This window comes from Pelophylax lessonae (genome assembly GCF_965119305.1).
Source record: "Pelophylax lessonae genome assembly, chromosome: 9".
Taxonomy (NCBI): domain Eukaryota; kingdom Metazoa; phylum Chordata; class Amphibia; order Anura; family Ranidae; genus Pelophylax; species Pelophylax lessonae.
The window spans coordinates 253,279,151-253,301,715 of NC_138776.1; the positions used below are offsets into that span (position 1 = coordinate 253,279,151).

The window sequence follows — 22,565 nt, forward strand, 5'->3', positions numbered from 1 at the left end:
ACTGAGCGGGGGATCCACAGAGATGGGGGTTACTACTGAGCGGGGGATCAGCAGAGCTGGGGGTTACTACTAAGCGGGGGATCAGCAGAGCTGGGGGTTACAAACACACTCTCTGAGATCTCTCATACATCTCAGTACAGGGGAGCTTCACTCTCATCTTTATTCACAGACCCCGGAGATACCAGAGAGACACTGAGAGATGTCAAAGCTGAGGAGGAGGAAGAAGAACCTCTGAGCATTAAAGAGGAGGAAGTCCACATAGAGATCAGCACAGGTGAGAAATGAAGATTAAATAAAGGATTTGCAGATTCTTTTTCATTTACCAGTAAAGTAGCCAAGCACTGGAAAAAAAAATATTTTCTTACTGGTCTTCTGGCCATTGTCCACATGTAAAGTACTTTTTTGTATAGTCCATTCTTAGTTCTGTCATTGCCCTCTTGACATACATTTTCTTGACTCCAAATCAGGGATCCCCAAACTACGGCCCTCCAGCTGTTGCAGAACTACACATCCCATGAGGCATTGTAAAACAGACATTCACAGACAGGACTAGGCATGATGGGAATTGTAGTTCCTGAACAACTGGAAGGCCGGTGTTGTAAAATTTTGTCGGACCCGTGAAAAAATCGGACCTCGTCACTTCCGGTGATAGAGCATCACAAAACAGCGGATGGGAGTCGTCCGTGCGCATGCGCAGAAGACATTTTTCGAGGTTTGGCAAAATTATAACAGAGAGCGGACAGCTGATTGAGAGGAGGCGGGGCTGAGGTGCGACGGAGGACACCGCCGCGTCATATGCAGAGCTGGTGGAGGAGGCGGGACGGAGGTGCGGCCGTGTAATAAATGCAGGACTTTAGCGACTCCTTATGTTTTATTATCTTTAGTAATTATCGTATTATTTATCCCTAGAATTTCATTACATTTACTATTTCTTATTTTGTATTATATAAATAGTAAATGTAATGAAATCCTAAGGAAAAATAATACGATAATTGCTAAATATAATAAAACAAGGAGTCGCTAAAGTCCTGCATATATTACACGGCCGCACCTCCGTCCCGCCTCCTCCACCAGCTCCGCAGATGACGCGGCGGTGTCTTCCGTCCCACCTCAGCCCCGCCTCCTCTCATTCAGCTGCCCGCTATGTGTTATAAGTTTACCAAACCAAGATAATGTCTTATGCGCATGCGCACTTGAGACTCCTATAACCGGAAGTGACGAGGTCCGATTTTTTCACGGGTCCGAGAAAATTTTAGAACACCGTAGTTTGAAGACCCCTGCTCTAGAATATGTCGCTATCGTGTCCTGACTGGTAAGTTTTTTTAACTGTATGGCCTCCTGATAGGAGAACAGTATTGTCAGGTAACCCTCCCAGAATCCCCTCTCTTCCACAGTCAGCTCTGTGTTTTATAAATACAGCTTAAAGTGACATCACATGCCCCTCCCAGAATCCTCCTCCACCTCTCCGGTCAGCTCTGTGTTTTATTAATAGAGATAAGAGTGATGTCATGTGACCTCCCAGAATCCTCCTCACCTCTCCGGTCAGGTCTGTGTTTTATTTTTAGAGATAAGAGTGATGTCATGTGACCTCCCAGAATCCTCCTCACCTCTCCGGTCAGCTCTGTGTTTTATTAATAGAGATAAGAGTGATGTCATGTGACCTCCCAGAATCCTCCTCACCTCTCTGGTCAGCTCTGTGTTTTATTAATAGAGATAAGAGTGATGTCATGTGACCTCCCAGAATCCTCCTCACCTCTCCGGTCAGCTCTGTGTTTTATTAATAGAGATAAGAGTGATGTCACAGGTGATGGTTGTAGCTTACAGAGCAGGCTATGGGGGACCATCGCAGTGTTGGAGGGCTCCTGCCAGAACAAGGAATAGCGTATTTACACCTCATTCATGCACCCTAGACAAAATGAGCATTTAACCCTTGCAGTGCAGGGGGACCCGCTGTAAAGGAATGATTTTTTCATCCTGGCGTTGGGCTTTAAAGTCTTTGGATGTTATTAAAAGCACTTTTTATCCCGGCCAATTTGTGTTCAATATTTTTTTTAAATGTATCTTAAGTAAAAGCTAATCATTTCATTATCAAAAGCATTGCTTCATCCATCCATGTAATCGTTTTGCACAGAGCAGCCCCGATCCTCCTCTTTTGGGGTCCCCTTCTGGCGCTTCTGGCTCCCCCCCACCTGCTGAGCACCCCCACAGCAAGTCGCTTGCTATGGGGGCACTCGTGCGTGCTCACTCCCGAACCTGCTTTGGGTGTCGACCTCTCCTCACTGCTATGAATGACAGCAGCGGAAGCCAATAACTTCCACTGCTGCCTTTCTGTCCAATGAGGAGAGAGAGAGAGCAGAGTGAGCCACAGCTCTCATGCACATCACTGGATGGAGATCAGGCTTGGGTAAGTATTTGGAGGGGGGGGGGGTTACAGGATTATCTAGGCACAGTTTCTCAAACCTAGAGGCATTTTACCCTGTAGAATGTGCCAGCAACTAATCTGGAGTGATGTAGTCCTAGATAGGAGAAAGATTTCTTGTGGAATGCAGTAAGAATGATAGGCAGGAGTAATTATATAGTTACATAGTAGTTGAGGTTGAATAAAGACAATAGTCCATCCAGTTCAACCTGTGTAGGTGTGTGTGGCCGTAATCATCTCTCATACCCCTGAATGTTCTGATCCTTGAGATGTACGTCCAAAAGTCTTTTGAAAGCCACCATACTTCCCGCAGAAACCACCTCTTGTGGTAGAGAATTCCACAATCTTGTAGCCCTAACATTAAAGAACCCCCTGCGTTGCCTGAGGTTAAAATGCTTCTCCTCTAATCGCATTGTATGCCCTCGAGTCCTCATGCAATCCTTTCGACTGAATAGCTTTTTTCTATGCTGACATCACCATTGAGATATTTATAAATTGCTATCATGTCCCCTCTCAGGCGTCTCTTCTCCAGGGAGAATAAATTAAGCAATTGCAGACGCTCTTCATAATTAATGTCCTCCAATCCCCTAATTAGTTTAGTTGCCCTTCTCTGGACTCTCTCCAGCTCCAACACATCCCTCCTGAGGACTGGCAACCAGAACTGGACAGAATACTCCAGATGCGGTCTTTACTTATTAAAAATAAGTCAAATATTTTGTATTTGTACAAATTAATGAATTTTAGTGTAGTGCTATCTGTGCACAACTACACTAAAAAGTGTAGCCTTGCCATGTGTTTTAACTGCCTTATTCTCCTATTGGTCTTTTGTTTCCTCCAGATGGACAACATATTATGCGTGGCATGGGGGCACATTGGTCATCAGATCTTTCTACACCTGGAGGAAGTTTTCTTGATCACTCACCTTTCATCACCCATCATACAGATCATAGAAAAAAAACTCACACAAAAAATAAGCCGTATTCATGTTCAGAATGTGGGAAATGTTTCACCCAGAAGTCCTCTCTTATTTCCCACGGACGACTCCACATAGGCATGAAGCCCTATTCCTGTTCCCAGTGTGGAAAATGTTTTAACTCAAATTCCCATCTTCTCCGCCATCAGAGAATTCACACTGGGGAGAAGCCATATTCATGTTCAGAGTGCGGGAAATGTTTTACCACAAGTACAGCTCTCGTTAATCACAAGAGAACTCACACCGGGGAGAAGCCCTATTTGTGTTCGGAATGCGGGAAATGTTTTGGTGCGTGTTCAGCCCTCATTTATCACAAGAGGACTCACACAGGAGAGAAGCCGTATTCATGTTCTGAATGTGGAAAATGCTTTACTACGAATTCAGCTCTTGTTTATCACAAGAGAACTCACGAGGGGGAGAAGCCGTATTCCTGTTCGGAGTGCGGGAAATGTTTTCCTGAGAGTTCAGCTCTTATTAATCACAAGAGATCTCACACAAAGGAGAAGCCGTATTCATGTTCGGAGTGTGGAAAATGTTTTAGTAGGAGTTCAACTCTTGTTAATCACATGAGAACTCACACAGGGGAGAGGCCTTATTCGTGTTCAGAGTGTGGGAAATGTTTCACTCTGGGGTCCCATCTTGAGTTACACAAGAGAACTCACACAGGGGAGAAGCCGTATCCATGTTCGGAGTGTGGGAAATGTTTTAGTCAGCAGAGCAACCTTAAATTTCATAAGAGAATCCACACAGAGCAGAAGCCAAATTCATCTTTATAATGCAGAATTGATTTACTACGAATACTGTTTTTTTGGGAGAAGTCATGGCCATGTTAGCCATGTTTAAAAGGGATTTACCAGGGAAAGAAAAATCTTATTTTATCTTGTAGAATTCACCGTGGGCAGAACCTATCTTCATTCGGAAAAACATGTATATCAGACGCATTTGCTGCACAGTTTATTCAAAAAGTCCATGTGAGTCTATGTATAGGGAGAAAGTCCAACATATAGGGCAGCCATCAAGTGAACCAATAAGCCAGGGGTTCCAACAGGGCTAGGGATGAACAAATAGAAGAGGTGCCTCTAAGTGTACACTTTTAAAATATTTATTGGTGTGTAATAAAACACTCACATTGGTTCAGGCCAGGGTAGCAGGTACAAGTAGGCACCCTCCTGGGTGTATCCCGGGTGGGGGGTGTGCATCATCCAGTGAGCACCGCCATCGGAAAGAAGCATGTCCCCTCTTCCCCGTTGCCGGCAATAGCGGTGGAGGGAGCAGGAGTGGGAACGAGGCTTGAAAATCCATCGGATGAAACCGAGGCTTGGTGAGCAGTCGTGGGTGGATGATGTCACAAGAGTTTTTGTTCAGAACCTATCTTCATGATGAAGTGACAGAAATGTTTCTTGATTTAGGGACACATTCTTTAACCTTTGGTCCTGTCGTCTACAGGAGGAGGAATGCTGTAAGCCAGCAGAGGATAACCCCTCCTACTTCCAGTATGCTCCAGTTTTTTTTGCTAGTGTCCTAGGAGAATGGATGAAAAGACCCACTTGCTAACACCTTTACCATCTTCAATTTTCTTTCCATTAAGACTCTCCTTTTTCCTTGCTGGAGCTTTGTTACTTTTAATGCAGTCACCCTAAGCCTGGCTTTTTGAGACCTTATCTATGCCCCTTTGGACTGGATGTTGCCAGGGATACCGTGGACGTGACCATTGGGCAATGGGGTTTGTGTAGAGTGGTTTCCAGAATCTGTTCCAATAAAAGATAGCTGTAGAGGGCTTTCCAGGTCCAGAGCTGCTTGCATTGCCCTGTTTCTGAAGACTTAGTGAGTAGAGAGTTGGGACGAGCACCAGGAGCTTACTCATTTACTTAGATCACTGAGTGCTATAATTTTCTGTTCCATCTGGTTTTGCAATTGAAAGGGTTAATGCTGTGGAACTCAGCGCTGATATCATCCATTGGGTGGAGTGCCACACTTGCCTCATGCTGTTTTCCCGCAATTCAGTGTGTAGGAAGTAGTGATCGACCGATATCGTTTTTTTTAAAGCCGATACCGATATTTTGGCCATTGAATATCGGTTTCGGCCGATATTCTTGTACATTTAAAATTTTTTTTCTTTCTTGACAGGTACTGTTGTTGAGGGATCTGGATGTCTAAAAGACCCCAAACCCCTCCTTTGCACTTAAAAGCATTCAAAACACCAAGTTTGGCTGTTTTGAATGCGGTCATTGTTTTGAATTTGGCGTTGAGTACCCGGAAGTGATGTCATGACATCACTTTCTGGGTTTCTACATGGAGACCCGATCAGAGCCTAATGCGGCTTTGATTGGGTCTTCTCTTCAGCGGCCGTGCAGGTAGGATGCCCGGGTCTCCCCTTCCGCTCCTTGTAATGACAGCCGAGCGGCTTCTCAGCTGTCGGCTATGGACGCCGGTACCGGGGTGATGCCTCTAGCTACAGACATCACTCCGGTACAGCACTTTCCGAAATATCTTAAATATCGGTAACCTCTGGGGCCGATTCCGATATATCGGGGAAAGTGCATATCGGCCCTCGATATATCGGCTTTGCCGATAATCGGACGATCCCTAATTTTAACCATTCTTTTAGGTTTATACAGTTGGCACTATGGATACTTTTGATATGCACTTTGTTTTCTTGCCTAATTGTTAACATGAAAAATAAAGCTTAGCACTATTTTCTTTTGTTTCCTTTGTGCATCTGATTTTGTTCTATTTTGACCACTTTTCTAGATTCTTGCAGGGGTAAGTATGTCGTAACTTTGAAAAAGATGTGTCTAAAGCCCCGCACACACGTACCGATTGTCGGCTGAACGATCGGCCGTCTTTTGTCCAGTGCTGTCGTGTTGGTTGAAAAGTGCTAAAGACTGCACACGAATTTTGTCGGCCAACAACAACCAACTGCAGAAGTGATGTCATGTGATGGTTAACTTTCCGTGTGTTTTTTCTTCTCTGAGCATGCCCAGTCTTGCTCATCTGATTTTTGTCGGCCGAAATCTGTACTGACTGAGGAACAATCGGCCGTTCTTTGTTGGCCTACAAAAATTTTATGGCCTGCACACCAGATTTTGTTCGGCCGAAAAGTGGCAGTCGGTTGTCGGAAGCATCATACTAACAAGCCGACAATCGGCCGATCGGACGTTGGCCGAATATTTACGGCCGACAATCGGTGCGTGTGTACGAGCCTTTAGAAAAACAACCAATACACCTCAGAAAATCCTATGTGCTCTGCAGGAAAGTAAAACTCCCCTATACCCATATGGGACAGCATAGAGCAGTGATGGGGAACCTTGGCACCCCAGATGTTTTGGAACTACATTTCACATGATGCTCATTCACAGTGTAGTTGAGCATCATGGGAAATGTCATTCCAAAACATCTGGGATGCCAAGGTTCACCATCACTGGCATAGAGAGTTCTTTGGTAAATGGGAACTTACACTTTAAAAGGTCCCTATTTCATATACGCTCACCGGCCACTTTATTAGGTACACCTGTTCAATTGCTTTGGTAACAAAATTTGTTAATCAGCCGATCACATGGCAGAAACTTAATGCATTTAGGAATCTAGACGTGGTGAAAACGACTTGCTGAAGCTCAAACCAAGCATCAGAAAAAGGAAGAAAGGGGATTTCAAAAGTGGAACTTCTGCTCATTTGCTTCCTCCCCCCCACTCCGGTGCCTTTTTGGCACCTTTCAGGGGGGAAGGGGGAACGGGTACCTGTTTTTGACAGGTACCCTTCCCAACTTCGCCACCCCTCTGAAGTTTGGCCCCCTTCTCCTTCCACCGCGCCAATCCGAATGCGCAGCGCGCTTCGCGCATGCGCAGTAGGGACCCGCCTGTGAAGCCGCAAGGCTTCACTGCTGGTTTCCCTGACTGGCAATGGCGGTGGCAGCACCCGACAGCCGATGGAAACATAGGCTGGGTTGCCGACATCACTGGACTCCAGGAACTCCGCTTTAAGTGACTTTGAACGTGGCGTGGTTGTTGGTGCCACACGGGCTGGGCTGAGTATTTAAAAAAACTGCTGATCTACTGGGATTTTCTCCATAAAGAGGACCTGTCATGCTGTATTGTTATGGCAAAGGATGTTAACATTCCTTGCAAGTGGTTAAAAAAGTTTTATTTTAAAGGGATGGTGGAAAAAAAAAAAAAAGGGATGGTGGAAAAAAAAAGAAAGTGATAAAATAAATAAAATTTAAATTGCCCCTGTCCCCGTGCATACGTAGGCCACACCCACATATGTAAGCGGTGTTCACACCACACATGTAAGGTATCGCTGCACACGTCTGAGATAGTGATGGACCGATATCGGTTTTTCGTTGCCGATACCAATATTTTGGCCAATGCATATCGGTATCGGCCGATATTTTTGTACATTTAAAAAAAAATATTTTTTTTACTTCACAAGTACTCTTGTGGAGGGATCTGGGGGTTTAAAAGACCCCAAACCCCTCCTCTGCACTTAAAAGCATTCAAAACACCAAGTTTGGCTGTTTTGTATGCTGTCATTTCTTGAATTTGGCGCTGAGTACCCGGAAGTGCATCACTTCTTGTTTTTGCATGGAGACCCGATCAGAGCCGAATGCGGCTTTGATTGGGTCTACGGCGGCTGTGCAGGCTGGTTGCCCGGGTCTCCCGGTGGGAAGGGGGGAGACCTGGGCGAGCCGCGGAATGCAGCGGGAGAGGGGTGGGGGGGAATGTCCCCTCCCGCTCCTTGTAATGACAACCTCATGACATCACTTCCAGGTACTCGGCGGCGCTGGATTCAAAGAAATAAAGACCCGGTCAGACAGTGGCGGTGCAGGTAGGATGCCCGGGTTTCCCGGGGGGGCGGAAGACCCGGGCGAGCTGCGGAAGGCGGTGGGGATGTCCCCTCCCACTCCTTGTAATGACAGCCGAGCGGCTTCTAAGCCTCATCAGTTGTCATTACTAGACAGCCGACCAACGGCTTTGGACGCCGGTACCGGGGTGATGCCTCTAGCTGCAGGTCCGGTACAAGCACTTTCCCAAAATATCGGTCACCTCCGGGGCCGATTCCGATATATCGAGAAAAGTGCATATCGGCCCTCGATATATCGGCTTTGCTGATAATCGGTCGATCCCTAGTCTGAGAGCAATAATTCGAGAGCAAGACCTCCTCAGAAACTCTAAACTGGTAACCTGGAGAAATTCGTAAAGCCTCACCTATGGAGATTTTTAAGTACCGTAGTTTGGCGCCATTCAACGAGTGTGCGCAAGTTTAAAGCATGACATGTAAGGTATCTATTTACTCGTTGTAACATCATCTTTCATATTATATAAAAAAAAATAAAAAATTGGAGTATATATTGTGGTTTTTTTTTCCAATTAGTTGAAGTGTATTTTTCCCCCAAAAAATTGTGTTTGAAAAAAGGGCTGCGCTAAAACCGCGTGACATAAAAAAATTGAAACGACCGCCATTTTATTCAATAGGGTCTCTGCTAAAAAAAAATAAAAAATTATATATATATATATATATATATATATATATATATATATATATATATATATACTATAAAAAAAAATATATATATATAATGTTTGGGGGTTCTAAGTCATTTTCTAGCAAAAAATACTGATTTTTACTTGTAAACAACATGTGTCAGATAAAGGTTAAATTAAGTTAATACAATAATTACTATGACATCTAGCCAGGAGGTGGCGCTATAGGCTGATGATAAAGTATATACATCAAACACATCTGGAGATGGAATGAACACGTTCCTCCAATTTTCTTTAAAGCTAAACTTCTACAGCCCGGAAATTTACACATCCTTGTCATCCTATCCCTACTAGATTATTTCTCTAGCTCAGCCTGGATACATGAATGCCTCCCTCAGTCCCCATCTCCTCTCTATCATCCCTGTTCTCCGCCCACTTCCGCTCTGTGGCTTCCACACTTCCGGTGTGCTGGTTGCCATAGTGACGCCCAGCAAAGTGATTGGACGATAGTTCAGAAGTCAGATAGAAGCGAAGTTTATTCCAGAGCCACCCCTAGAGGGCGAAAGGTCGGCTGCCGTGTGAAAGGAAGAATTGTCCTCAGTAAGCGGCGGCCATTTTTTTGTAGCCTAAAAGAGGAGCAGGGTGGTGTTTTCTTTTTTTTATAGCTAAGAGAAAATTCCTCCTGCAGATTCTATGCCCAGTGAGGAGAAGGTAATAATGTCTTATTATTATGAGAGGAGGGGGGTCTCTGTGAAAGTAATTTGGGGTGAGTCATGTGACTGGTCACTTCTCCTGTATAAAGGTCTGATTGGGATTTTGGTGAGTAGGGATAAATAGGGATCCTCTTCTTCCTGTTACCAGCCCCATAGCAGGCCTGAGGAAAGCAATATGACCCATTGTGGGGGATGGGATGCATAGTGTGAGCTGAGCCATCTTATTATTAATATGAGGAATGACAGGTTCTCTTCATCTCCATATCTATGGATGTGCTGATCTTGTTCTCCTCTCTCCTCGTGTCTCTCTCCTCCGTACTTCTCCCCTTGTCTCTCTCTCTCTCTCTCTGATGATGTCGATCTATGACATAATGGATCCCATAGATGTTCTTGGTTTTAGGTTTCTGTGTCCAGAGACAACGAAATACAAATAGGAAACCCCTCGTCTGATCACCTGACCGAGGATGGGGGAGGAGCCGAGTCACATGACCGAGAGGATACTAAACCTCACCCTGGAGATCATCTACCTGCTGACCGGAGAGGTGAGGAGGATTCTGGGAGGTCACATGACATCACTCTTATCTCTATTAATAAAACACAGAGCTGACCGGAGAGGTGAGGAGGATTCTGGGAGGTCACATGACATCACTCTTATCTCTATTAATAAAACGCAGAGCTGACCGGAGAGGTGAGGAGGATTCTGGGAGGTCACATGACATCACTCTTATCTCTATTAATAAAACGCAGACCTGACCGGAGAGGTGAGGAGGATTCTGGGAGGTCACATGACATCACTCTTATCTCTATTAATAAAACACAGAGCTGACCGGAGAGGTGAGGAGGATTCTGGGAGGTCACATGACATCACTCTTATCTCTATTAATAAAACACAGACCTGACCGGAGAGGTGAGGAGGATTCTGGGAGGTCACATGACATCACTCTATAGTCATTAGATCATAGATACATGCATAGATCGTAGTCATTGCTATATAGCGTAGTCATCGCTAGATAGTCATTAGATCATACATAGATCGTAGTCATCGCTACAGTATATATACTGGGATTTACGCAGCTATAGAGGCTATACTGTAATGGTGGGGATCAGCGACTTATAGCGTGACTGTGATAGGGTGGCGGACAATCTGATGCTAACAGAAACTGGCTAAGAGGGATACTGACTGACACTGATATCGCTATATAGCGTAGTCATCGCTAAATAGTCATTAGATCATAGATCCATACATAGATCGTAGTCATCGCTACGTAGTCATGAGATCATAGATCGTAGTCATCGCTACATAGTCATTAGATCATAGATACATACATAGATCGTAGTCATCGCTAAATAGTCATTAGATCATAGATCCATACATAGATCGTAGTCATCGCTACGTAGTCATGAGATCATAGATCGTAGTCATCGCTAAATAGTCATTAGATCATAGATACATACATAGATCGTAGTCATCGCTAAATAGTCATTAGATCATAGATCCATACATAGATCGTAGTCATCGCTACGTAGTCATGAGATCATAGATCGTAGTCATCGCTAAATAGTCATTAGATCATAGATACATACATAGATCGTAGTCATCGCTAAATAGTCATTAGATCATAGATCCATACATAGATCGTAGTCATCGCTACGTAGTCATGAGATCATAGATCGTAGTCATCGCTACATAGGCATTAGATCATAGATACATACATAGATCGTAGTCATCACTACGTAGTCATGAGATCATAGATCGTACTCATCGCTATATAGCGTAGTCCTCGCTACAGTATATATACTGGGATTTACACAGATATAGACACTATACTGTAATGGCGGGAATCAGCAAATTATAGCGTGACTGTGATAGGGTGGTGGGAAATCTGGTGCTAACAGACACTGGCTAAGAGGGATACTTACTGACACTGACATCGCTAGTGACACTAATACAGCAATGAGATAGAATACTGTACTAATGTCATTGGCTGGAAAGGGGTTACCCTCAAGGGGCTAACTGTGTGCCTAACAATGTGCAATGTGTGCTGCTTTTACTTACAGATCTGGCTGTTTTTTCTTCCTGCTTTTCAGGGAGAAGAAACAGCCAGATCGCTGTGTGTTTCAGGTGATCGGCCGGTTTCAGCTGAAATCATTCATACATTAGAACTTATTTTTTTCTTTTACACTACAGAGATCAATTACAAGGGGGACATTTCTATCCTGGAGAGGGGCTTTAAGAAAACATCAACCTGACTGTTATACCTCGTTTCCACTGAGCGGATCGGTTCGGTACGGTATGTTATTTTGAGTGTTTCCATTATGAAAGTGGCCCATACAACCGAACCAAACCGCACCATTCCTGGTCCTGCTTCAGATGTAGGGCCATGATGTGAATGTACAATGTATATGTAAAGCGCTGCGTAAATTGACAGCGCTATATAAGAACCTGAAAATAAAAAAATAAATAAATAGGAAATGGTACGGTACGGTTAGGGCGGAGCTACTGGCGTCGCACAATACATTCCACTGATTGGCGGACAGGAAAATGTCAATGTTCACGTCAAACCAAAGCGCAAAACAAACACCACGTTTGGTGTAAACCCCGCATGGCCCCTGGCGGTCCGACTTGCAGTGGAAACGCTCACCTGAATAGGCCGGACCATTCTAACCCTTCCAAACTCTACCAAACCCGAACCGTTCCGCTCAGTGGAAACGAGGCATTCGTGATTTTGAGGGCTTCTATTGATTTAAAGCGGTAGTATCCCGCTTTTTGACACTTTTACCTACAGGTAAGCCTATAATAAGGCTTACCTGTAGGTATAATTAATATCTCCTAAACCGGCACGGTTTAGGAGATATTTGCAGTGCATGCAGCCGCTCACGCGAGCGGCGCATGCGCTCTGAAGGTCCGGGGGGACCTTCAGTTTTCCTAGCCGGCAGCTTGCCGGGAGTGACGTCATCGCGGCTCCGGCCAATCACAGAGCCGGAGCCGCCGAACCCGGAAGAGATGCTTCCGGATCATGGCGGCGCCCGCAGCTATGTCCGGGGGTCCATGTCGGGGCTTCGTTCTAAGGTAAGTAATGCATAATGAGCTAGTATGCGATGCATACTAGCTCATTATGGCTTTGTCTTGCAGGTTTTTTTTTTTTTTTCATTTTCGGGTTTACAACCGCTTTAATGTAGGATGTAAATTGATACATTTATTATGTAAAAATAAGTATTTTCTTGCTAAAACGCAGGAATGTATTATAGTGAAGAAGCCATTTGACGATCACATGACTCGTGTGTCACAAAGCTGGAGCAGGATACAGAGCACCATGATGGAGCCTCCAACACCCTCCTTGACACCTGAGAGAAGCAAGAAGATTCTAGAAATCACCAAGAAGATCATTGAGCTGCTGACAGAAGAGGTGGGCGGTGCCGAGGATGTGTTTCCTACAGATGGATCCAGTAACAGAAATCCCCCAGAGAGATCTCCCCGTCCTCTGTATTCCCGGGACTCCACACAGGAACATCAGGAGATCCCTCAGGAGGATCAGGTAGATGGATTGGAGAACCCTAATGACTGTTGGTTTGTTTTTAACCACTTCCCGCAAAATCACGTACCTGTACGTGATTTTGAGGAAGTGGTTGTAACGGGGTGATGCCTGTAGATGGAGACATCACCCCGGTACCGTTTTTTAGAGCGGACGGTTCGCTTTCATGTGATAACAACTAGTGATCGACCAATATCATTTTTTTTTACCGCCGATACCGATATTTTGGTTATCGGATATTGGTATCGGCTGATAACAGCCGATATTTTCGGACATTAAAAAAATATATATTATTTTAATTTAATGTCTACAGGTACTGTGCTGGAGGGATCTGGGGATCTAAAAGACCCCAAACCCCACCTCTGCACTTAAAAGCATTCAAAACGCCAAGTTTGGCTGTTTTGAATGCTGTAAGTTTTTTTAATTCGGCGCCGCCAGTACCCGGAAGTGATGTCATGACATAACTTCCCGGTACGCAGCGGCGCCGAATTCAAAGAAATGGAGACCCGGGTCAAATGGCGGCGGTGAAGGTAGGATTCCCGGGTCTCCTGGTGGGACAGGAGACCCGGACGAGCCGTGGAAGGCAGCGGGGGGCGTTCCCTCCCGCTCCTTGGAATGACAGCCGAGCGGCTTCTCAGCCGCATCGGTTGTCATTACAAGACAGCCAACCGTTGGCTATAGATGCCGGTACCGGGGTGATGCCTCTAGCTGCAGGGATCACTCCGGTACAAGCACTTTCCCTGAAATATCTGCAATATCGGGAAATCAAAAACCGATTCCGATATATCGGGTAAAGTGCAGATCGGCCCCCGATATATCGGTGTTGCCGATAATCGGTCGATCTCTAGTAACAACCGATGCGTCTAATTAGTTGCTCGGCCGTTATCACAAGCAGTGAGAGGAGATGATTCCCCCTCATGCAGCCTTCCCCTGCTCCGCTTGGGTCTCCCATACCACTGGAAGACCCGAGCGACAAGCCTGCATGTCCGCTGGCTGGCCGGAGACCCAAACAAAGCCAAAATCGGCTTTGTTCAGGGCTCTGATGTTGTAACCCGAAAGCAACGTCATGGCGTCCGTTCCGGTTTACTCGGCAGCCAAAGGCGTCCATTTTAAAAAATCCAAAGTATAAAAAATTGCAGATCTTGGCGTTTTGAATACTTTGAAGTGCTGTGGAGGGGTCTTTTAGACCCCCCGATCCCTCCATAAAGAGAACCTGTCACTGCCTATTGCTGTCACAAGAGGATTTTTAAATTCCTTATGACAGCAATAAAAGTCATCAGAATTTTTTTTTTTTTTTAGGGACAGTGTAAAGAAAAAATAAATAAGGCATTTTTTTTTTTTTTAAAGTGCCCCCGTCCCTGCATGCTCGGGCGCCAAAGAAAATGCATACGTAAGTCGTGCCCGCAAATGTAAACAGCGTTCAAATCACACGTGAGGTATCGCTGCCATTATTAGAGCCAGAGCAATAATTCTAGCACAAGACCTCCTCTGTAACTCTAAACTGGTAACCGTTAAAATGCGTCGCCTATGGAGATTTTTAAGTACTGTCGTTTGTCGCCATTACACGAGTGAGTGCATGCATTTTTAAAGCGTAACATGTTGGGTATCTATTTATTCGGCGTAACATCATCTTTCACAATAAACAAAAAAAAATTGGGCTTAACTTTACTGTTTATTATTGTTTGAATTCAGTGAAGTTTATTTTTTCCCAAATACCGTGTGACATAAAAAATTACAACGACAGCCATTTTATTCCTTAGGGTCTCTGCTAAAAAAATATATATATATATATTAGGGATGCACCGAAATTATCGGCCGAAAATGAGCCTATCTCATTTCGGCCGATAATGGGTTAACAGTGCCGAAATTAATATGGCCGCCGTGAGGAAGGAGGAGGGCGCAGCGCAGGGCAGGTTTTAAAAGTCCCGCCTCTGGCCGGCCGCCCACCTCTCAATGACGTCCCTACTACGATCTGTGCATTAATGAATGGACATACCAGGCGGGAGGGCGGGGCGAGCGGCCGCTAATAGATAGAACTATGTGAGCCCTTCACTTCCTTGTCAGCGGAGATACATGCCTGACAAGGAAGTGAAGCGCTCACATAGTTACAGCTATTAGCGGCCGCTCCCCCCGCCCCCCCGCCCGGTGTCAGATCAGATCTCATCTCATTCACACACAGTACCACTGAGCTGACAGAGAAGGATCACATAGTAATATCTATTAGCGGCCGCTCGCCCCACCCTCCCGCCCGGAGTGTCAGGGAATTGAAGAGAAGTGAAGGCTCACATAGTGACAGGTATTAGAGGCCGCTCGCCCGCCCGGTGTGTCACTTCATTCATGTACAGATCGTAGTAGTAGTGACATCACCGGGAGGCGGGCGGCCAGCCAGAGGCGGGACTTTTGAATAATGGACACCGTGACCGGAGGAGCTGAGTGAGAAGGAGAGGGACGCTGAGGCTGAGAGAGGAGGGGGGAGGGGAGGAGGGGTGATAGCTGAGGCAGCTTACCATTGGTATTTGTATTAATTATGCAGCATGAGGGGGTTAATGTATTGCCACTGCTGGTCACTCATCTATTAGTGATCGACCAGTGGCAGGTAATTAACCCCTTTGTGCTGCATTAGTGCAACCAGTATCAGTGCAACCAGTGTTAATTAACACTGATACTGGTTGCACTAATGCAGCACAAAGGGGTTAATTAACTGCCACTGGTCGGTCACTAATGCAGCAGTGACAATACATTAACCCCCTCATGCTGCATAATACAAATACCATTGGTAATTAAATTAACCTCTTGCCAACCCGTCACAGTACATATACTGTGACAGGGTGGCAGCGACAGGTGTACGTCACTGCCTGTTTTTGGCGTATGCCCCTGTTCTATCTATTTTAAAATTATTTGGGGGAAAAAGTCATGTTCGGTTTCGGTTTTCGGCCAATGGCATCCTGCATTTTCGGTTTCGGCCCAAAATTTTCATTTCGGTGCATCCCAAATATATATATATATATATATATATATATATATATATATATATAATATGTATGTGTGTGTATATATTATATATGTATGTGTGTGTGTGTATATATAATATATATACATGTGTGTATGTATATCTATTGTAAGCTCCTTGAGGGCAGGGACTGATGTGAATGTGCAATGTATATGTAAAGCGCTGCATAAATTGACAGCGCTATATAAGTACCTTAAATAAATAAAAATAAATATATATATATATATATATGTGTGTGTGTGTGTGTGTGTGTGTGTGTGTGTATATATATATATATATATATATGTATAAAGGCTGGTCAGCTGCAATATATTAATTTTTTGTTCTTTTGTTTAGTCATCTTTTCTATCACAATGCAGATAACATTTCACATAACATTATATATCTAATCCAGGGAGACGGCCTGATTTTGGTTAAAATTGAGGATGAAGAGACGCTTGTGATGGATGATGAGAGGTGTAAGGAGGAGGAAATCCCTTTAGAGATCAGCACAGGTGAGTAATAAACACTAAGCCCCCGTTCACACCAGGGTGGCTTTGAAATCGCGCTACTTTAGACATCAGTGCGATTTGCACTTATGATTTCATTGCAGCTTGCCACTTAATTTAATGTAAGTCTATACAAGCCGCAATGAAATCGGAAATAGCAGCACAGGAACCTTTTTTAAAGTTGCTGCAACATAAGCCGCAGCTGTTTGAATGGTTCTATTGTTGGCAATGGGATGCAACCTGCCATGCGATTTGGAACTGTCAAACTGCATGACAAATCGCACCAGTGTGAACGAGGGCTAAATCCAGAGAAGAGTCCCAGATTCTCCTTGTTCAGTCACTGCAACAATCTCTTCTTCTCCCCCCTCCTCTGTCAGTAGACAGTAATGGGGGGACAGTATGTGCCCAGTGGGGGAGTCAGGAGCCATCAGCCTCTATTAGACTCCGGCTCTCCTCCTCACATCATGTCATTGTGTGTTACCAGCCAAGAGATGTGACCAGTCTCCCCCCCACACACACTCTCTGGGGTCTCTCATACATCTCAGTACAGGGGGGCTTCACTCTCATCTTTATTCACAGACCCCGGAGACACCAGAGACACTCCGAAAGACGTCAAACCTGAGGAGGAGGAAGAAGAACATGTGAGGATTAAAGTGGAGGAAATTCCTATAGAGATCCCCATGGGTGAGTAATATATACATTAAATATAGAAACTTTTGTTTCCCTGCATGGTCCCTGCCTTGGCTGCTGTTAAAGTGTTGTCATGTGACCTCCCAGAATCCTCTTCACCTCTCCGGTCAGGTCTGTTTTATTAATAGACATAAGAGTGATGTCATGTGACCTCCCAGAATCCTCCTCACCTCTCCGGTCAGGTCTGTGTTTTATTAATAGAGATAAGAGTGATGTCATGTGACCTCCCAGAATCCTCCTCACCTATCTAGTCAGGACTACTGTCCATCCCAGAGGTCTGCACAGAGCTTGAACTTTTTTTTTTTTATCAGCTCTGAGACTGATCAGATGGTTATCATGAAGGCAGATAGTTTTTCGAAAATTCTTACAGGACCTGCAAAAAGTGAGCAAAAGTCCTTGCCGTGTTCTCCTAGTGCAGTCTGGGTTATATTTCCATTCTTTCTGTTTTATAGAAAATTTGCAAGGCAAAGGGAAATCTGATATCTGTTTGACACCCATAAAGGATGTGGGGGCTAAAAGGTGTTGAGTGTGTAATGTGTGAGATAGGTTTAAAAAAAAAGGAGAAGGATGGGATTTGGGTCATGGATAGAGAAACACTTAGGTGGGGACTAACAGTTGTTGGACATAGAGCATAGTTTGTGATGGTGGTGGAGCTGGGGGAAACTGGATGGATCAAAAGAGGTGTTAACTAGGGATAGGCCGATATATCGGGGGCCGATATGCACTTTCCCCGATATATCGGTATCGGCCCCGGAACTGGCCGATATTGCCAATATTTTTGTGAGGTCATTCTGCCTTCTTAGGCCGCCTCCCTCGCCTTGGATAGCCTCGTCTGGAGTCGGGACTAGTCTCGCGGGAGTGTATCACAGCCATACACCCACCCACCCACAGAAGCCCGGTGCCAGCCAGCCCCCCACATCCACAGGCACTGTACCAGCGAGCCACCCACTACAGGGTGCCAGCCACCCACCACAGGGTGTCAGACAGCCACCACCCACAGACAGGTAGCCAGACAACCAGCCAGGCACAGGCACTGTACCAGCCAGCCGCCCACAGGCCCTGTACCAGCCACCCACAGCCCCTGTGCCAGCCACCCACCTACCACAGGGTGCCAGCCAGCCATCCACCACAGGGTACCAGCCATCCACCCACCACAGGGTGCCATCCAGCCAGCCACCCACCACAGGGTGCCAGCCACCCACCTACCACAGGGTGCCAGCCAGCCACCCACCACAGGGTGCCAGCCAGCCACCCACCCACCACAGAGTGCCAGCCAGCTAGCCAGCCACCCACCCACCACAGAGTGCCAGCCACCTACCACAGGGTGCCAGCCAGCCACCTACCACAGGGTGCCAGCCATCCACCACAGGGTACCAGCCATCCACCCACCACAGGGTGCCAGCCATCCACCGACCACAGAGTGCCAGCCAGCTAGCCAGCCACCCACCCACCACAGAGTGCCAGCCACCCACCACAGGGTGCCAGCCAGCCACCCACCACAGAGTGCCAGCCAGCCACCCACCACAGGGTGCCAGACAACCAGCCTTGAAAAAGTCACATGATTTTGTGACGCAGCGCGTCGGGAAAAGCCGTGGTGACGTCACTTCCGGTCCACGGCCGAGACCGGAAGTAGAGGAACGAACCGCAACAGCGGGACTCTGTGATAGATTCAATGCTGATATTTTTCATCTCAAATGTAAGTGTGATATATTTGATTTAATAAAAAGCTGTTTTAATATACTACACCATGAGGGTCCCCTTTATCCTTTTTCTCTGAGAAACAAGTATCCCAGGAAGCACATTGTTATCCCTGTTATCGGAGGTTATTAGGGAAACACACCATCCTATCCATCCTATCCAGCACATTCAGTATTCCAGGAAGCATAAGGGTATTCCAGTACATCGGAGGCTACTAGAGAGATACATTGCCTCATCCATCCATCCATCCAGCGCATCCAGTACACATAAATTGGAGGAGTGTGATCGATTGGATCTAGAGGGTCTGCAGGTTGACCATATACACCTGAAAACGCTCACTTGAGTGTTAATGGAGGTGAGCGGCCATTACACACTTGTGTGGATCTCCTAGCTAACGAATGGTTTCCTGCACTGGGTCGTCACTTGAAGCACCTTTTTCATTGCACCTTATGAACTATATATGAACTTTTATTTTAAATTTTTATTATCATCACCCCCTGGTTTTCTTTGGATCACAGGGATTTTCTACACGTTAATGTGATCACCTCGCCTGTTTATATAGCGACACCTTTCCCATTGCAAAATTTAGTTTGTATTCAAGAATTTTTATATAATTTTATATATTGGTTTTCTATTGATCATCAGCAGATTGCATTTTATTCGCATATATATCTTTTTTCCTCATTTTCTTCTTTTACCCCATCATTGATAGGGGTTCACCTTTAAAAGGACGTTTGTCCCATATTTCTTTCCACTTGATTAGTCACCCATATTATTTTGATTTCATCATTTCACACCCACGGTGTTATTTGATACATAGGGGTTCACTCTTCAGAGGGCACTTACTTGGAATTTTCATATCACTTTGAATTTTTTTATATTTCCTTCTTATATTGTTATATCAGTGTTTATCTTTTACCACCTGGTTCATTGAGCACTTGTATCTGGCATTTTTTGTTGCAATTATTTTTTGATTAGGTTTATTTTGGTTCATCCAGTAGGGACATCTTGCGCTGACTCTTCTTTATATTATAACAGACAACCAGCCAGCCACCCACCACAGGGTGCCAGCAAGCCAGTCATTAAGCATTATTTAAGCATTAAAAAAAATTAACATGTTCAGTACCAGATTTGTGTCAAAAATTGTCTTTATTTTTCAAAACTTTAAGAGCCGGTTCACACTACCACGACCAGAAAGTCGCCCCGTGACTTTGAAGAGACTTGACTTGGAAGAGACTTGTGCACTACTTTGAAGAGACAGGCGACTTTGTCTGTGGGGAATGCCTGGCTAATCTCTTTCTTCTTCCTGGAAAGTCTGATAACAAGTCGTGTCAATTAAGATAAGGAGGCAGCTCCCATTGAAGTATATGGGACAAGTCGGATCACAGGTCGCCTCAAAGTAGTACAGGACCCTTTTCTGAAGTCGGAGCGACTTCAGTAGTGCCAATTAAGACGGCACTGATTGATTAACATTGCTTTTGTTATGTCAAGCGACCTGGGGCGACACAAGTCGCCTCACAAGTCGTGCTAGTGTGAATGGGCTCTAAATGTACAAAATATCGGCTGATATCGATACGTTGTGACCAAAATATCGGTATCGGCCCTGAAAAAAACATATCGTTCTATCCCTAGTGTTAATAGAGGAGTATGGGGGAGCAGGGAAAACATAGCATCTGAAGTGTTGAGCCTTTCTGTGTATTTTAATGGTTCCTAATTTCATTCTGTCTCCTATTTCCTCCAGATGGACAACACATCACAAGTGACATGGGGGCAAATTTGTCATCAGATTCCTCTACACCTGGGGGGAGTTTTCCCATTCACTCACCTCCCATCACCCATCATACAGAACATAGAAAAAGAACCCACACAGAAAATAAGCCGTATTCATGTACAGAATGCGGGAAATCTTTCGCCCATAAGTCCTCTCTTGTTTCCCACAGACGGATCCACATAGGCATGAAGCCCTATTCCTGTTCTCAGTGTGGAAAATGTTTCAACTCAAATTCCCAACTTCTCCAACATCAAAGAATTCATACAGGAGAGAAGCCATATTCATGTTCAGAGTGCGGGAAATGTTTTACTTCAAGTTCAAATCTCATTTGTCACAAGAGAACTCACACACTGATGAGGGCATATTCATGTTCAGAATGCGGGAAATGTTTTACCACAAGTTCTGCTCTTCTTAATCACAAGAGAACTCACACTGGAGAGAAGCCGTATTCATGTTCAGAGTGCGAGAAATGTTTTACTACAAGAACGGTTCTTGTTAAGCACAAGAGAACTCACACCGGGGAGAAGCCCTATTTGTGTTCAGAATGCGGGAAATGTTTTACTGAGAGTTCAGCTCTTATTTATCACAAGAGATCTCACACCGGGGAGAAGCCGTACTCCTGTTCAGAGTGTGGGAAATGTTTTACTCAGAGTTCAGCTCTCGTTACTCACAAGAGAACTCACACGAGGGAGAAGCCATATTTATGTTCGGAGTGTGGAAAATGTTTTAGTAGGAGTTCAATTCTTGTTAATCACATGAGAACTCACACTGGAGAAAGGCCGTATTCATGCTCAGAGTGTGGGAAATGTTTTACTCTGGGGTGCAGTCTTGAGTTGCACTTAAGGACTCACACTGGGGAGAAGCCCTATCCATGTCCAGAGTGTGGGAAATGTTTTAGCCAGCGTAGCAGTCTTAAACTTCACAAGAAAACTCACACCGGGCAGAGTCCAGATTCTTGTTCTTTTTTCCCATAATTCAAAAAGATATGTTTGATGCAAAAACAACACTGCACATACCCACTGTGAAGCATGGTGGTGGCAGCATTATGCTTTGGGGCTGTTTTTCTTCAGCTGGAACGGGGGCCTTAGTAAAGGTAGAGGGAATTATGAACCGTTCCAAATACCAGTCAATATTGGCACAAAACCTTCAGGCTTCTGCTAGAAATAGAGAATTTTATGTTCTGCAGCACACCTTCGTATTAGAAAAAACAAGCCTCCATCCCTATTTGTGTATACAAAATTCTTTTCATTGGTTTGCGGGACTTGAGGCAAATTATTCCTTAAATGTATGAAATAAACATTATAATAAAATTTGACCATTGATGGCCTTCCATTATAACAGAAATAAAAATACAATATAAACCAGTAAAATAGGTCTACTTTAAAGCGGAGTTCCGGGCACAAAAACGATATTTTTTTTTTTTGTGCCCCTCCGCTAGGTAGACCTCACCTGAAAAGGAATTGGATAGTTATTTTTTTTTTTTTTGGTTTACTTACCTTGTAATTGAAGATCGAAGATACTCACCTCAGAGTACTTCCTCCCTCCGAGCCGCGGCTCCCCCCGTCACTTCCTGTCTCGCTATGATTCCTGGGAGCTGAACGTCCTAGCTCCCAGGAATCAATGCGACGGCACCGGCCCCGCTCGTCATTTCCGGGCATGCCCAGAAGCTGTGGAGGAATGCGGCGCCGCACCGGAAGTGACAAGAGGGGCCGGTGCAGGCGCATTCTGGGACAAGAAGACGCGGAAGAAGACACAGAAGAGGACCGCGCCGGCTTCAGCTGCCCACAAG

At 45.1% G+C, this 22,565-nt stretch overlaps 4 protein-coding genes across 4 annotated transcripts in view; 1 reads left to right on the forward strand and 3 right to left on the reverse strand.

The window, feature by feature from the left end:
* LOC309563392 (uncharacterized protein) overlaps positions 1–21,750 on the forward strand; it is a gene marked incomplete at its 3' end in the record, with an annotated part of 114,417 nt that extends 92,667 nt beyond the window's left edge. Inside the window, 6 exon segments of the mRNA XM_082267786.1 lie at positions 170–274; positions 3,258–4,165; positions 12,823–13,122; positions 16,524–16,623; positions 17,197–17,301; positions 20,747–21,750. Of these exon segments, the coding sequence (XP_082123912.1) occupies positions 170–274; positions 3,258–4,165; positions 12,823–13,122; positions 16,524–16,623; positions 17,197–17,301; positions 20,747–21,750 (2,522 nt within the window).
* LOC309564371 (uncharacterized protein) overlaps positions 1–22,565 on the reverse strand; it is a gene marked incomplete at its 3' end in the record, with an annotated part of 548,195 nt that overhangs the window by 494,861 nt on the left and 30,769 nt on the right. The gene's annotated exons all lie outside the window — the stretch shown is intronic.
* Positions 1–22,565, reverse strand: part of LOC309562771 (uncharacterized protein) — a 379,789-nt gene that overhangs the window by 329,508 nt on the left and 27,716 nt on the right. The gene's annotated exons all lie outside the window — the stretch shown is intronic.
* Positions 1–22,565, reverse strand: part of LOC309562634 (uncharacterized protein) — a 148,791-nt gene that overhangs the window by 111,418 nt on the left and 14,808 nt on the right. The gene's annotated exons all lie outside the window — the stretch shown is intronic.